At 25.5% G+C, this 14,429-nt stretch overlaps 1 protein-coding gene across 1 annotated transcript in view; it reads right to left on the reverse strand.

Moving 5' to 3' along the window:
* The window catches only part of LOC123292751 (nose resistant to fluoxetine protein 6), a 58,257-nt gene extending 43,945 nt beyond the window's left edge, over positions 1–14,312 (reverse strand). The window contains exon 1 of the mRNA XM_044873465.1: positions 14,192–14,312. Coding sequence (XP_044729400.1) covers positions 14,192–14,303 — 112 coding nt within the window. The 5' untranslated portion in view covers positions 14,304–14,312. The remainder of the gene's footprint in view (positions 1–14,191) is intronic.
* Positions 14,313–14,429: the final 117 nt, after the last annotated feature.

The raw sequence follows: 14,429 nt of genomic DNA on the forward strand, positions 1-14,429 counted from the left end.
ATTTCACATTCCAATATTTACCTTGAAATCAGTTTAAATACATTTACACTCGAAGAATAGAATCTATGCATTGAAAATAAATTTTTATAACGATTTTATTGATTCTATAAATCAAATTGCATGTAGCCAGGCAAGAAACAATTTGAAATATATCATTATACCATGAATATATCAAGGTTTAATAAATTTACGAAAAAAATTTTGGTACAGATGTTCCTAAAATCATCAAATTAGTCCATTTCCGGTTGTCTGTCAGTCCGTCTGTCCGTCCGTAAACATGATAACTCAAAAACGAAAAGAGATATCAAGCTAAAATTTCTATAGCGTGCTTAGGACGTAAAAAGTGAGGTCGACTTCGTAAATGAGCAACAAAGGTTAATTGAGTCTTGTAAATCGTTAGAGATAGATCAAAAGTAAATGTAAAAAAATTTCCATAAAAAAAAAACCAACTTTTGTTTGAAACATTTTTTCGTAGACATCACTTTTTACCCGTTTACTAGTATGTATGCAGGTATTGTATATATTTTAAATTTATACGTTACATATATTATGTATGTGTTTTTTTGATAGCATATACTATATCCATTGGGGAAGTGAGAAGAAAGATACTCTAATTATTTTGTGTGTAAGAGTGGTTATCTTTCTTAACTGACATGACGTAAAAAACAAACGATTGCGTAATCAAAACTGTGAATACATGATATTTTTCAACAATTAACTCAGTCAATTATTTGTTTTTACAAAAAATTGAATATTTTTTTTTTATATGCTGTAAATTACCTAACATTATGAATCTTGATATTCTTCGAATGCACCAAAATCTTCATATAAAATCATTAAACCAGAGGTTATTGACCAAGTGCATCATCATTAAATACAATTATTACAAAATTTGATTTTAATTTATTATATTCAACTATTTGTTGTTGGTATAAATATTATATAGAAGTTTAAAAAATAATAATATTATGTCCAAATCACAAAGAACTTGACCCTGTTCATGGTTCAACTTTCAAAAATTATAAATAAAGTTTTTTATTATTAATAAAAAAAAAAAACTATGGAAGGTCGCTTTTACTCTTAAAACTATTAACCAAAAATGTTACTTATAAGTTTAAGAAAAAACTTTTTTGACATATAAGGGCTCGCCTCTGCCTAACACAATTATACAGGCTGTTTTTTTTTTTTAAGTAGTCATACGCTTGAATTTCGAAAAATAAGTTCTATCGATTAAAATGCTTCTAGCGAAAAATATTGGGTGCGTAGTAGCAAATCCTTCGCCTAACTTTTCTAACCTAACTTTTCAAGCTCAATGAAAAGCACACTCTACTCCATAACTGGAAATCGATAGATGAACACTTTAAATTAAAAAGTTGTTATTTATTAAAAAAAGAACATTTTTTGTTCGAAACTTTTTTCCACAAACCGTACAGTTTAGCCAAAAACATCCTGAAAAGTGAAATATATGCACTCTTCAAAAAAAATTTTCAATAAATCCAGTAAAATAGATTTACTTTACTATGAAGAACAATAGTTTAAATATAAAAAAATTAACAACTTTTGTTTGAAACATGCTTTCGTAAAGGACAAAACTTTTTTGTCCATATTCTCCAAAAATATAAAAGATAGAGAGTTGAAAATTTGCAAGTGGTTTTGCAAAATTTGCAGTGGTTTTGCGAAACATTCTCGAAAAACGAAAAAAGTTCTAGAATATACTTTCGAAAATATTCGAAAACCAAGTAAATTCTGGTCGAAAGGCCGCCATGATTGTGTTGGGTTTTTAAAATCTTCTAATTTATAAAAAATAATGCAAGCACTGATATTCAATACTTTTTATACAGGGTATTTCAATAATTAACTTATTCAATTGTTTGTTTTCACTTGTTATTTTTGTAGAGTTATGCTGTTTTGATTATGAGAAATGGATAATACGAAGTTAAGTTTAGTCAAATTCATTAAAGTTAAAAAAAATTTAAGGAATTAAAGAATTATAGTTTTTACTTATTAAAAAAACCCAAAAAATTAATTTTTTGTCGTTTTTTTTTCTTTTATTTGGTGAATTACGTGTAAAAAGTAAAAGTCATAATACTCATAAGGTGATTAAATTTTGGTTTTGTACTATTTATTTTTCTACAATATATGGTAAATCTTTTTCATATGTAGTATGTAACAGTTATATAATAAATTTCACGTATGAGTAATTAAAATTAATTTTGTTTAAAAATATATATATATATATATATATATATATATATATATATATATATATATATATATATATATCATTGATATAATCATATGAAATTTAATCATTTTTCTTATTAATTTTTTGGTTAGGAGTCCGTTCCACTAACAATCAATCTTTCTTATCTATAATAATGTAATTTTTATTTTGTTTCAGTTTAATTTTATTTCATAAATGAATATAGGTAGTTTTTAGAAATCTACCTCTTTTTTCGTAATTTCTCATAAACAACTTCCTTTTATTATATGCCGTAAACAAAATAATTACCCCAAATTAGTATATTTCTCGGACCACCCTACATGAAAAATCGACAATTAATAAGTATGTATCATATTAAAAATCATCAATTATAATCGAGAGACCATGATGTAAATAAATATCGTATACATGATTAAAAGTAAACAGAAACAAAAAGTAATACTAATAAATAAGTGAATAAACAAAGTAAAAATAAAAAATTCAATGAGTTAAAAAAATTGCACCCTGTGTCTAGAACTCGAATAGCCCAATTGGTAGGGCCCTTGACATGAATCCAAGAAGTTCAGGTTCGAGTCCTCTTTCGAGTGCATTTTTTTCAATTCTCTTTAATTAATAAGAAATTTTGTTTAAAAAACTCTTGATTGCAGGGTTTGACATTTTCATTAATACTCTAGGACGGAAAAACACGAAACATCTAACTTCCAGAATAACACTAAAAAAAGAAGAGGAATAAAAAACCTATAACTTTTTTGTCAGTGTTTTGTCAAACCGTGCTCAACGAAAAACTTGTTCTTGACGTATATACCCCAAGCCCTACTTATATTTGACGGAAGTGAAAAATCAACTTACTAAATTTTATTTAAAATTACACACGCACAATATTTATATAATGAACTATTTAATTTCTTAATAATATTAATAATAATAATAAATTGAATTTATTTGTTTTTTCTCAAATTAAACCACAATATTGTAGGCATATTATTTACGAGAAGCATACCATAAAAATTGCATTGTCATTCGGCTGACATATGCATGCAAAATTTCAGGATAATTGGAAACTGGGAAATTTGATAAACCAAGTATGTAATCCTACTAAATTTGAGTCATACTTTTCAAATTTGCAATCAAAATTAATCTATCTAGAATTGTGTCCTGGTCCTGGAATTATGCACATAGTTGATAGCCAACGAAAAACTGAAATCACAGCTGAAAAAAATGACTCATAATTAGTGGGTTTCAGTTTTGATAAACCAAGTATGTAATCCTACAATTTTTGGGTCATTATTGCTTTATTTTTGAATGCTTTGAAAAAGGAATGTTTACATAACAGTTTTTTCGCTGAGGAATTACATTGTTATTGAAAATACACTAAACAAAAAAAATTGATACTTATGTTTCGTTAAAAATGCATAATTTAAAAATATAGATCGTTAGAAAGCTTGAAAGATACTGATCAATAATCGATCAACTAATCGAATAAATTATAACTCTAATAATTATGTAGTATTTTCCCAATTTTATTTTTAAAATAGCAAAAATATTGTTACAAGAAAAGTTGCATACATCCTAAAACAAAATAATTGTTTGCATACTGCAAATTTGACTAGAAATTTTAAAGTAGATAACAATAAAATTAAATAGGTTTATGAAACATAAATTATAACTTTTGATATTTTAAAATATTTCAAATGATGTTTTGAAATTTGCTATATAATTTTCTGGTTGATTATTATAATTTGTATTGAAATAATATCTTAAAATCAAAAAGTATGTAAGCACGATATTACAGTACTTATACATAAATTTCAGTTTTAACAAATTATTAAATAAAATACGCTTAAAATTTAACAATAATAAATACGTTTCATTCATAGATACCTATAAAACCGTTCAACAAAGCATAGATAATGCTATGCTTGAAAAATCAAACTTTTATAAAAAATGATTTATTTTGTGAAATATGGCAAGCACTATTTGTTAAGGTTGATCGGACAGTACACTGTAATTTTACAGAAAATCAAAATTATAATCTGCCAGTTAAATTTTTTTAATTTAGACAGCATCTAAGTTTTTTATTTTAGGGGAAATTTAATAAATATCAAAAAAGTTGTAAGCTATAATTTATAAAGATATATTTAAAAAAAATTAAACAAATTAAATTTAATCTTACCACCATTTATAAACCAAACATTAAAGATTTCTGTAAAAATTTCAGTAAATGTCAAACAATTCATGGCCTTCTAGTCTGATATACTCAATGAATTGTGACTATTTTACACTTAAGAAAATTAAACTGAGCATATATTTTAGCAGTTTAAAACAATCCTTCGAGTGTTATGGAGGGGTATAAGTGAGATCAGGAGAGGTAGAGGCTATAAAACGGTGGTTTTCACTTTTAAGCCCGGTGAAGCGGGTGGGTCTCAAGTTAGTCTCATATAAAACACTATTGATTTTTTAATTTGCAACCTAAAGACAGCCATAATTATTACGTCTCTAAGTCTGTTGTCAATACGCAATATTTTTTATAATTTTGTTGTAATAACTGTTACCTACAAAATCTTGGAACAAAGAAAGTTTATGAATACGCTTGATAAATTAAATTTTTATAAATATTATGATTGATTTTATATAATATTATTTAATATAATATAATAAGATCTATTGTATTGAATCAATGTTACAAATTTCACGTTATATAATCTCTATTCAGCGTGTGAACTGGGTAACAGAAATTCTAGCACTGTCATTGTTAGTATTAGATTTAAAAAATGAAACAATTTTGATTTGAATATTAATTTCAATATTAAATTATTAAAGCAAATATTTAAATAATTTATTTTAAAATTAGAACATAATTAATCTTGTGTGACAAATAAAATCAATTTTTTGTTACTCTATATATCATTATGTATTTTATCTCTAGTTAGTATAAATGCATACTGCAGATGTTTTATGACCTAGTTAACCAATTTCCGCACGTTTCTATATTTTGCCTGGCACCTGAAGACACAAAACTATTGATAATAGTTAGGATCAATTTTGGATTTAACTCTAAAAATTTTCGGACAAGCAAAAGCATTTTTAATATTTTGCAAGGTAAAAGGGGATTTAAGTTCGGACAGAAATGTTGACTCTAATCAGTTTTAATTATTAATAAATTGCATTCAAACGATCTACGTCATTATTAATGGATTTCTGACCATTCAAGATTCTCAGGGTATTGAAATTTGAGTGCTCCTACTTGCAAAAATCGAATCGATCGAATACATTTAATTGCTTTTATAATAATCAACGACTATAATAATATGGTTTCAAATCTAAATAACACGGTGTTTGTGGAAGCATTAAGAAATGCAATTCATGCAGTTTTGCTGAGTACGGATAACTTTGATAAGCTCTTGTGGAGATCCTGGCGCTTAAACTCCTATTACCCTCACTTTAATCCGGCCCTGGATCCATGCACCATTGTCTTAGTGGAGTGGAGATAACTTCAATACATGTTGGAAACTAATTAATAGTAGCGGTGAAGGACAGAAAATTTGAAAAGTAACTTGAATTAGAAAATAAAAATTTAAGTGAAGCTCTAGATTACGCGAGTTGCTTTGCTCATATTCGCACAAGGTATTTTTAGGCCGTCGTATGCTATAAAGTAAGCAAACGTTTTTGGCATATTCTAATTCAGTTAGAATCTGATATTATGCACACAACTTTGATTCTCACTAAAATGTAAAAGTAGAAAAATAAATCTGGCGTATACAAGAAAATGTATCAAGTTAAATTAATTATGGTGCAGGCTTTATGAAGAATAAGAAATAAAATTGATTATTTACTCAAGTATGTATTAGCATGACCACAATGTTTGATTTAAAGGCTCAAAATTTTCCGTACAAAAATTTTTAAGAAAAATGTCATTGAAAATCGATATAAAATGCTCTTATGAAGGAATTTCAAAAAACGACATATTTTGTAAGTTTTTGATAATTTTCACTTGGAATGAATGAAAACTTAAAAAAACTTTCTAATAGCAAGTAAACATATAAGCAATGGCATAGAAAAGAAAAAAAAACAAGTATCTCCGTCCATATAAGGGATGTAATAGCAGGGTAGATTTAGGGTTGAAATTATTTTTATCTTATTTTCAACTTTCATGATGAATTTTTTTATAACTTTATGAATGTAGACGAAAAATAAGAATACATTTTTTCGCCTTGGTTTTTCGAAATATCGAAAGCTGAATAATAAAACAAAATTTTCAATTTTCGATATTTTGAAAATTACGCGAGATATCGAAAAATTTTATTAATACTTTTCGTCTTATATCGTCAAGTTATAATGTAGTTTATCATCAAAATTGAAAATATATATTTTTTAAATTTGTGTCCCCACTACCGTGGTCATACAATAATTAGATAATAATTTAATAGAGAGATACCTTCAGAAACATTTACTACTTTTCCTTCAGGAAGGTGACTGGCTTTCTTTCCCCATACAATCGTAACCATACATTTTTTTTTTTTAATTTTAATTTTATTCTGGTTGAAACGTTCGTTATTTACGTAAATGTTAAATATTTGTTTCATTTATTAAGTAAACTGAATGAAAATCCTATGTAATTTACACATGAACTGAATATATTTATGGTAAACCAAATTACTACAAAATGTTCATTAAAAATTAAATAATTATTATAAATTAAAATAAATTATATTCATTTTAAATTTCTGTCATTTGTATTGTATGTACATTGTACTTAACTGTTAGTATATATAAAAAAAATTATTTGTAAAGATGATTATATTCTTACAAATTATTACAAAATATTTTAATATTTAACGTAAATATTAATAATATGAAATGGTTAATAAAAAAAACCACAATCATAATAGGCATAGAAATTAATATTAAAAACATTTTAATAATACTATTTAATTTTATACATTTTTATGAATTTAATTATGAAAATAATTGTATTTGTTTTTATAAATATGATTAAAAAGATTCAATAATATTATTTTAATATTTTATTTTATTTATTCAAACAGTAATTATTTATAATTTTTATATTAAATGTTTAATGTTTTTGTTTATATTTTTGCGGTTGATGACTCTCTCCTAGAGATGTTCATAATAAATTGATTTACAAATATAAAAAAAATCAATTGCACAAAAATAGTTTTTTTCCTGTTGATTTATACATAAAGTTCGATTAAATAACATCGAAATTTTTCATAGTTTTCATAAATATGAAGGTTATGTAAAGATACACTTTATACACTTTTAAGGTTTAAGTAGGAAAGGATTTTCTTATTATACTCTAGATAACACCATCTTTATTAATTTTAGCGAGTATTAAAAGTATAAAAAAGGGCTAACTTTATTATCTAAAATGAACTGTAGAGATTATATGTAAAGTAAGCATGTTTGTTTGTTTGTTACGCTTTCACGCTAAAACTAGCTAATGGTTTTTAATGAAACTGTACAGCAATATAGCTCACACTTCAGAATAACACATGAGATTTAATTTATAAAGATATATTAATAAAAAAAAATTTTTAAATTAATTTAATTTGACATTACCATAAATTACAGATTTCGGTAAAAGTAGTCATTTGACATTACCATAAATTACAGATTTCTGTAAAAATAGTCAATATAAAATATTTCACGGTCATCTTTTCTGATATATTCAATGAATAATTACGACTATTATACATTTAAAAAATAGAAAACCATACATATATTTTACCTGCGTAAAAAATTCTTACCATTATTTCGAGTGTTATAGAAAGAGGATAAACGAGAGCAATCTTTATCAATCTTTTCTTTTAAGTCCAGTTAAGCGGGTGGGTATCACTGTAGTAAATAATAAAAATTTCGAAACGTTTTTCTTAGTATTAATTTAGTAGTTTTATTATTGGTTCCAAACAGCCTTATTTGAATTTAATTTAATTAAGCTATTTTCGCACGATTTGAATAGGTATGCATAACTAGACGTGACCCGATAAATAAAAATAAATCAAATAATTTAGTTTAATTCACACCATTGATACAATAGTATTAATTTATTAATTTGAGAATTTTTATTATATAATGTTTTTTTTCTTATCTATTTATAAGTATTACCTATTGACTGACTGATTGATGCTATAATTATTATATTGAAGTTATAAATAATATATGGAATAAAGAGTTGTGTTACATAAATTTTTGAAATAATAATATAATGTTTACCTTTTAGATAAATAGTAAGTTTTTTTTTTTTTTTAAATTCTTTTGACAATTTATTCTAAAGTATCTGTGACAAGGAAGTATTTTATACTTTATCATTACTAAGTATTATTAACATTAAAATTATGGAAATATTATGAATAAGTAGGTTTGTACTTAATTTTATTTATAACTTTAAGACGTTTTATTAAACTTTAAGTCCATACCAACGTCATTATATTAATTTTTTTTTAATTTAAAGAAAAGTGATGCTTTTATAGCAGTAATTTACAACACGTTTTTATAATTGGCTATTGAATTAATTGCTTTTGAAACTGAATTAATAAAAGTATATTCTTTTATTTAATGTTTTATTATAAATTGTGCTTATTTTGCTTTTTAAAATCCTAATTTAATAGTTGCGATGGGCTTGTCCTGGTGTAGTGTATGGTATATGAATGAAGGAGGTGCACTCAGTCTCTGAAATTAAGGAGCTGATAAATGAAATTACCAGCGAAAAGGTGGTAAAACACATATATGGTATCACAATAGGCTCAATAGATTAAGTGTGTCCTTCGTGGACAGCCAATATAACAACACTAAAATCTTAATCCTTAATGGTTTAAAAGCTCTTAGATTCATTGTTTATTTCAGATTTCTATTATTACTCTGCGGTCGTTGATCATTCATACATTTATTCAAGATTTATTGGTGTCCAATTCTACAGATTTCTCCTTCAACTTTATACAAATGACAAACTTAAATTAAATTGCTTAATATATTTTTAAGTCTTTCAATATTTATTTAGTACTTAAAATAATTTTTTTAATAAATCATTGTTCAAATCGCTTAAAAAAATTTGAATTATTCATATTACTTATTTTAAGTAAAATACATATTAATGCTTAATAACGTCATATCATCATAACTCAATTACGCATTCAACAACGGCCCTACAAATTAATCATTTACAGTGTATCCGATATTATTTGCTTGGTATCCATGTAATGGAATCTTTGAACGTTATTTTCTCTCACGTCGAAATTCAATTGACACTTCGCATAATTTTCAAGAACCGATGACATTACAATAATTTTGTTGTCCGATTGTTCTTATCGGGATCTGAATGATTAACGATTGTATAATATAAATAATTCATATTCTGGTGGAAGCGCAGATAACATTCCATAATATTAATAAATAATAGCTTAAAAAACTAAAAAAAGTACGCTTTTGTAGAAAAACAAAAAAGTAGAAAATAAATAATAGATTAACTAAAAAACACTTTTTTGTATCTTTCTGAACTATAAAGAAGAAAATCTGTAACGTAAAAAATAATTAGAGTGATTAAGAAAAAAATTATTTTATCCTAAAAAAGGTGGGGCACTTTTTAAGATATTTTATAATGACTTTACTTTACCAATATCTATCAATACGCTTTTTCACTTTTTTAACTATTATATATTTTATTAAGACGCAAATTATTTATTTATAAAAATCCGTCTTCCTAAGACAATAGGTTTACCACTAAATAATTTCAGATTAAAATAAAATGTTTTTCCTCCGGAAAAGTTAACGACAAAAAAGTATTTGAAATTTTTTATATTATGAAAATAGAAAAAATAAATTTGTCGATAAAAAGAGCCCTGCTTTATATCACATACTGTATAATTAACACTTAAATAAATTGAAATCTATCTCATTATTGGTTAAACAATGCGTAATGATTCTGTTATATAATACTTATAAAAAATAATCCTAACAAGAAGTTAGCATGTTCACTCTAAATGGCTTTGCATAATTTCTTACATTTTTTTTTCTAGAAATAAAAGTTATTATGAGGTAACGAGAGTACATTAGTTTTATATCGATGAGAAAGTTGGTCACAATTTAAACACATAATGAGTAATATTGTCGGGTGTCATAAATTTTGCAATTTTAATATTAAGTTTTTTGCAATGAAATTGCTGGAACAAAATATCGATCGCCTGGAACAATGATCGCATAAAACACTACCAGACATGTTTTGAAAGCTCTTACCTTCATTTTTCTAAAGAAAACTTCTTCATTTCGGATGTGTGCATGGCACTTAATTTCAGATGTTTCAATTCATGCTTCTAACTGTCCCTGTCACTACTTTGAAAGCTGAACGATGTTTCATAAGTAATCTTAGTAATTTATCGCTACTATCCATCGAAAATCATGTAACTAATAAACTTTATATAATAAAGTAACTAATAAACGAATTTGCTTCTGTAAAAGCTAAAAAAAAAGTTTTTGTTTCTGCGTTTGTAACAAAATGTCATAAAAGTGTTTGACGTTTTTAAAAGATAAATTGTTTCGGGTACGGAACTCAAATCTCGCACTTGAAACATATCTAACAACACTCTCCATTCAATTATCTATTAAATGAATCCCAAAAAGAAATCGGTCCATCCGTTTAGACGGTACGATGCCACAGATAGATAGACGGACATGCGCACACACATAGCGGCCAAACTTATAACAGTCCTTTTTTTTGTTTTGGGGGCTAACAATACTGAAATTATTGCCCTTCATTGATTGGGGCCACATCAGCTCAATTTCTAGCCCTGTGAGGAATACAATCAAATAGCAATATCTGAAAATAGCTACAATTGAAGACTTCTAAAAAAATTACACTTTGTTAATTATCACCTTGTATTCAGGCCAATATTAATTAATACTAACATTAATAATTATGAATAAAATCAATTAAAATTAAATGCAGCTAATCAAAATGTTTAACAACAAACTGAGCTATAATTACGTCAACCACATATAACGTGATAAAAACCACAGCGTTTAAAACAACTAATTATATATTTATCAAGGAAAATTTCTTTAAATCATTCGCAAAAATATTTTTCGGTAGTCTTTCTTGCGGCTATTTTTAAATAAATTACTTTGCGTGTATTCAGTAAAAAGTTAATTATGAAGTGCTTAGCAGAATATTCTGGAACGTTTTTTTTCAAAATTATTTAAATGATTCTTCATGAAGCAATAGAATTACTCATTTGAAAAAAATACATGGATTCTACTCACAAAGAACTCTTATTTTTATCAGTTAAATAATTATTTTTTTAATTTTTAACAAGGTCGGATTTATCCCGGAAGTAAAAAAATTGTCAATAAAATTCTGAATACTAAAATCTTACTTCTTAAAAGAAGTGGGTACTGGGTAAGAATTCACATTCGTAAAAATCGTAAAAGTAACTTAATAAATAAAATTATTTTAGAAATTTAATCTCAAAATATCGAAAATGGAGATACAAATACTTAAGGAGATAATAGATTAATATTTAAATAAAAATTTTGATGAATTTTCTTCATCATTTATACTCCATAGTTATTCGCACCGTGCGTGAGTTTTATAGGAGGCGTTTCCATGGTAACGATACACTACTTTAATTATAGAATTGTATGGATGCATATATAATTGTATGGATTGCATTTATGACTTACATTGAAAATTTAATATTATTGTCTAACAAATTTAAATAAATAATTATGATAATTTACATTTGAAAAATAATATTTGTGCAATTTGATTTCTTATTTTCACAATTTTTAACGCATTAAGTTTAATTAATTAGTGTTTTTCAATAATTTTAATTTGACATTTTCTATAACATTAACAAGTAAAAAATTGCAAATTAGTCATAACAGCGTCCTTTATCGCCAAAATTTTTCTGGCAAATACTCAATTTGAATCGCTGATAGCTCGGAAAGCATTGACTTTTCGAAATATGCTTAAATGAAACTGCTTGCTTCGAATTTATTCCTCTACTGACTTTTTTTGTCATTTTCGAAATATACAACGAATGCATACAACGAATATTAAGCTACAAACAATTTAATCAATGGAAATCAACATTAACTGATAAAAATTTAAATAAAAACTTTTAGCTGGAGAGCTGAGTGGCTTTTTTGAGTACATATTTGAGGCATATTGAAAATATTAAAGTTGATAACTTGAGAAATGTGTGGATGGTGAAATTTTTAATTAACCTACACCATTTTAAAGCCTAATATTCAATCATACGAAAAATCATCGCCTGGCATGATTTGGTAGGGTTTAAAATAGCCTGGCAGGTGATTTTAATTTGCAATTTTTCCTAAGCAAAAAATGTTCTTTAAAAATTGCATAGGTCACTACCACCCCCCCCCCCCCAACCTCCCAGCCAGATTGTCGATTTCACCATCCATATCATTCGCAAGTTATAAACTTTAATATTTTCAATTTGCCTCAAATATGTACTTAAAAAAGACCCTAAGCTCTTAGACTATTTGATATTTCCCATGATAAAGGTATAAAAGGCAGTTTGTGTGTTTTCAATACCAACTATATGTAATTAGCTTGTTTACTAGAGTCAATCAAACTATTGTTTAAAAAACTTTTTATTGTTTAATTCAGCGAATAATCTTTTTAAGTAATCATTCATGAACTTGTAGAAAAAAATTGTGTTGTAAATAATTTTCGTAGAAAATTATAGAATAATTTTTAGGTATCACATAATTGCATTGTTTAACTCACCAAAATAATTATAATTTAAGGTGATTTTTTTGGTTTCTAACTACATTAATTTTCAATAAAAAAACTTAAGAAACCCGATTTTTGTTATTGTTTCTTTGTTATTTTATATTTTGGCAAAATTTTATCCAATTTTTATCCAATGTCTCATCATTTTTATCAGATGCGTGAAGATCGGCCTTATACCGTCTCTTGTACTAAATGTATATATAGGTATACTCAAATGCACTTTTTACATATAATATTATTGAGTATACATATCGTTGACGTTGTTCTTCCTTTCTTTTAAAAATTTGGTAAACTTGAAATCGTTAAGATTTTTTTAGATTCATTTTCTCTTGTTATTGCAAAAACCTCTACGTTACGTGATAAGATAAAACAGTTCCAAGAAAAAAGATTTATTTACTGTATACTCTTGACCAAAAGATCTTAACTCGTGATATAATGGCTATATGTATTTGTGATTGAAAATTAAGACTTGAAGAATACTACTTTTATATAAATAAAATTAAAAAAATTATTTAAAATGTTTAAATATTAAGATTCCTAAAAGCAGAGATAAAAAGATACTATTTCAAGGAGATGATATAAGGAGTAAAATGTATACAACTCGAATTATTTTTGAGCAACTTGAATTATTTTTGAACGTAAACATTTCCTCCTACTTTTTAAAACTGATATAACTTGCTAAGCTTTGAAAATTTTACTGCTTTATATAATTTTTTTCAAGATTAATTTCTTATTTTTTACTATTTAAGTTAATGCTTCAGTTAATAAATTTTGCTACTTTAATTTTATTTGATACTTTTTGGTTATAATCAAAACAATATTTATTGGAAACTAAAAGTAAAATGTTATTCAAGTTATAACTTCCAATTAAAGGTATGGATTATTAAAGAAGATAAAACCGCGGAGTGCTATTAAATGAGAAAGTGGAAATTAGGAGTGAAAAAGCACCCCTTTTGGTTTTTTCCAAATTGCACGTAAACTAAGCAAAATTTCAAGAAATTTTATATAAAAGTTTTTTTAGAGAATTAAATTTTACATCGGATTAGCATTTTTCAAAAAATAAAAATAATCCCCTGTATAAAAATCATCATCTGTTTTTTAAACTTTAAATGTATTTAATATATTTTGTTATTCTTTTATATATTAAAAATAAATAAAAATTTTAAATTTTAAATTTAAAAAAAATCAAAACTTACTTTTGAGAGCCCATGAAGCGCTATCCCGAAGTCCTTCAATAAATTCTTCTAAATCATCGCGACATTGTGTATTAATGAATAATTTAATTAAATCAAATTTAGCAATTAACATTTCTGTATCATAAATATTTAATTTATGTGATAAACTAACATAATTAAAATGAAATGGATTATTTGCATCAGTAAAATTCATATCCGCACGTATATTACGTATGTTTTTCATTTTTCTTGCATCAAT

Source organism: Chrysoperla carnea, chromosome 2, assembly GCF_905475395.1.
Source record: "Chrysoperla carnea chromosome 2, inChrCarn1.1, whole genome shotgun sequence".
Lineage (NCBI taxonomy): Eukaryota > Metazoa > Arthropoda > Insecta > Neuroptera > Chrysopidae > Chrysoperla > Chrysoperla carnea.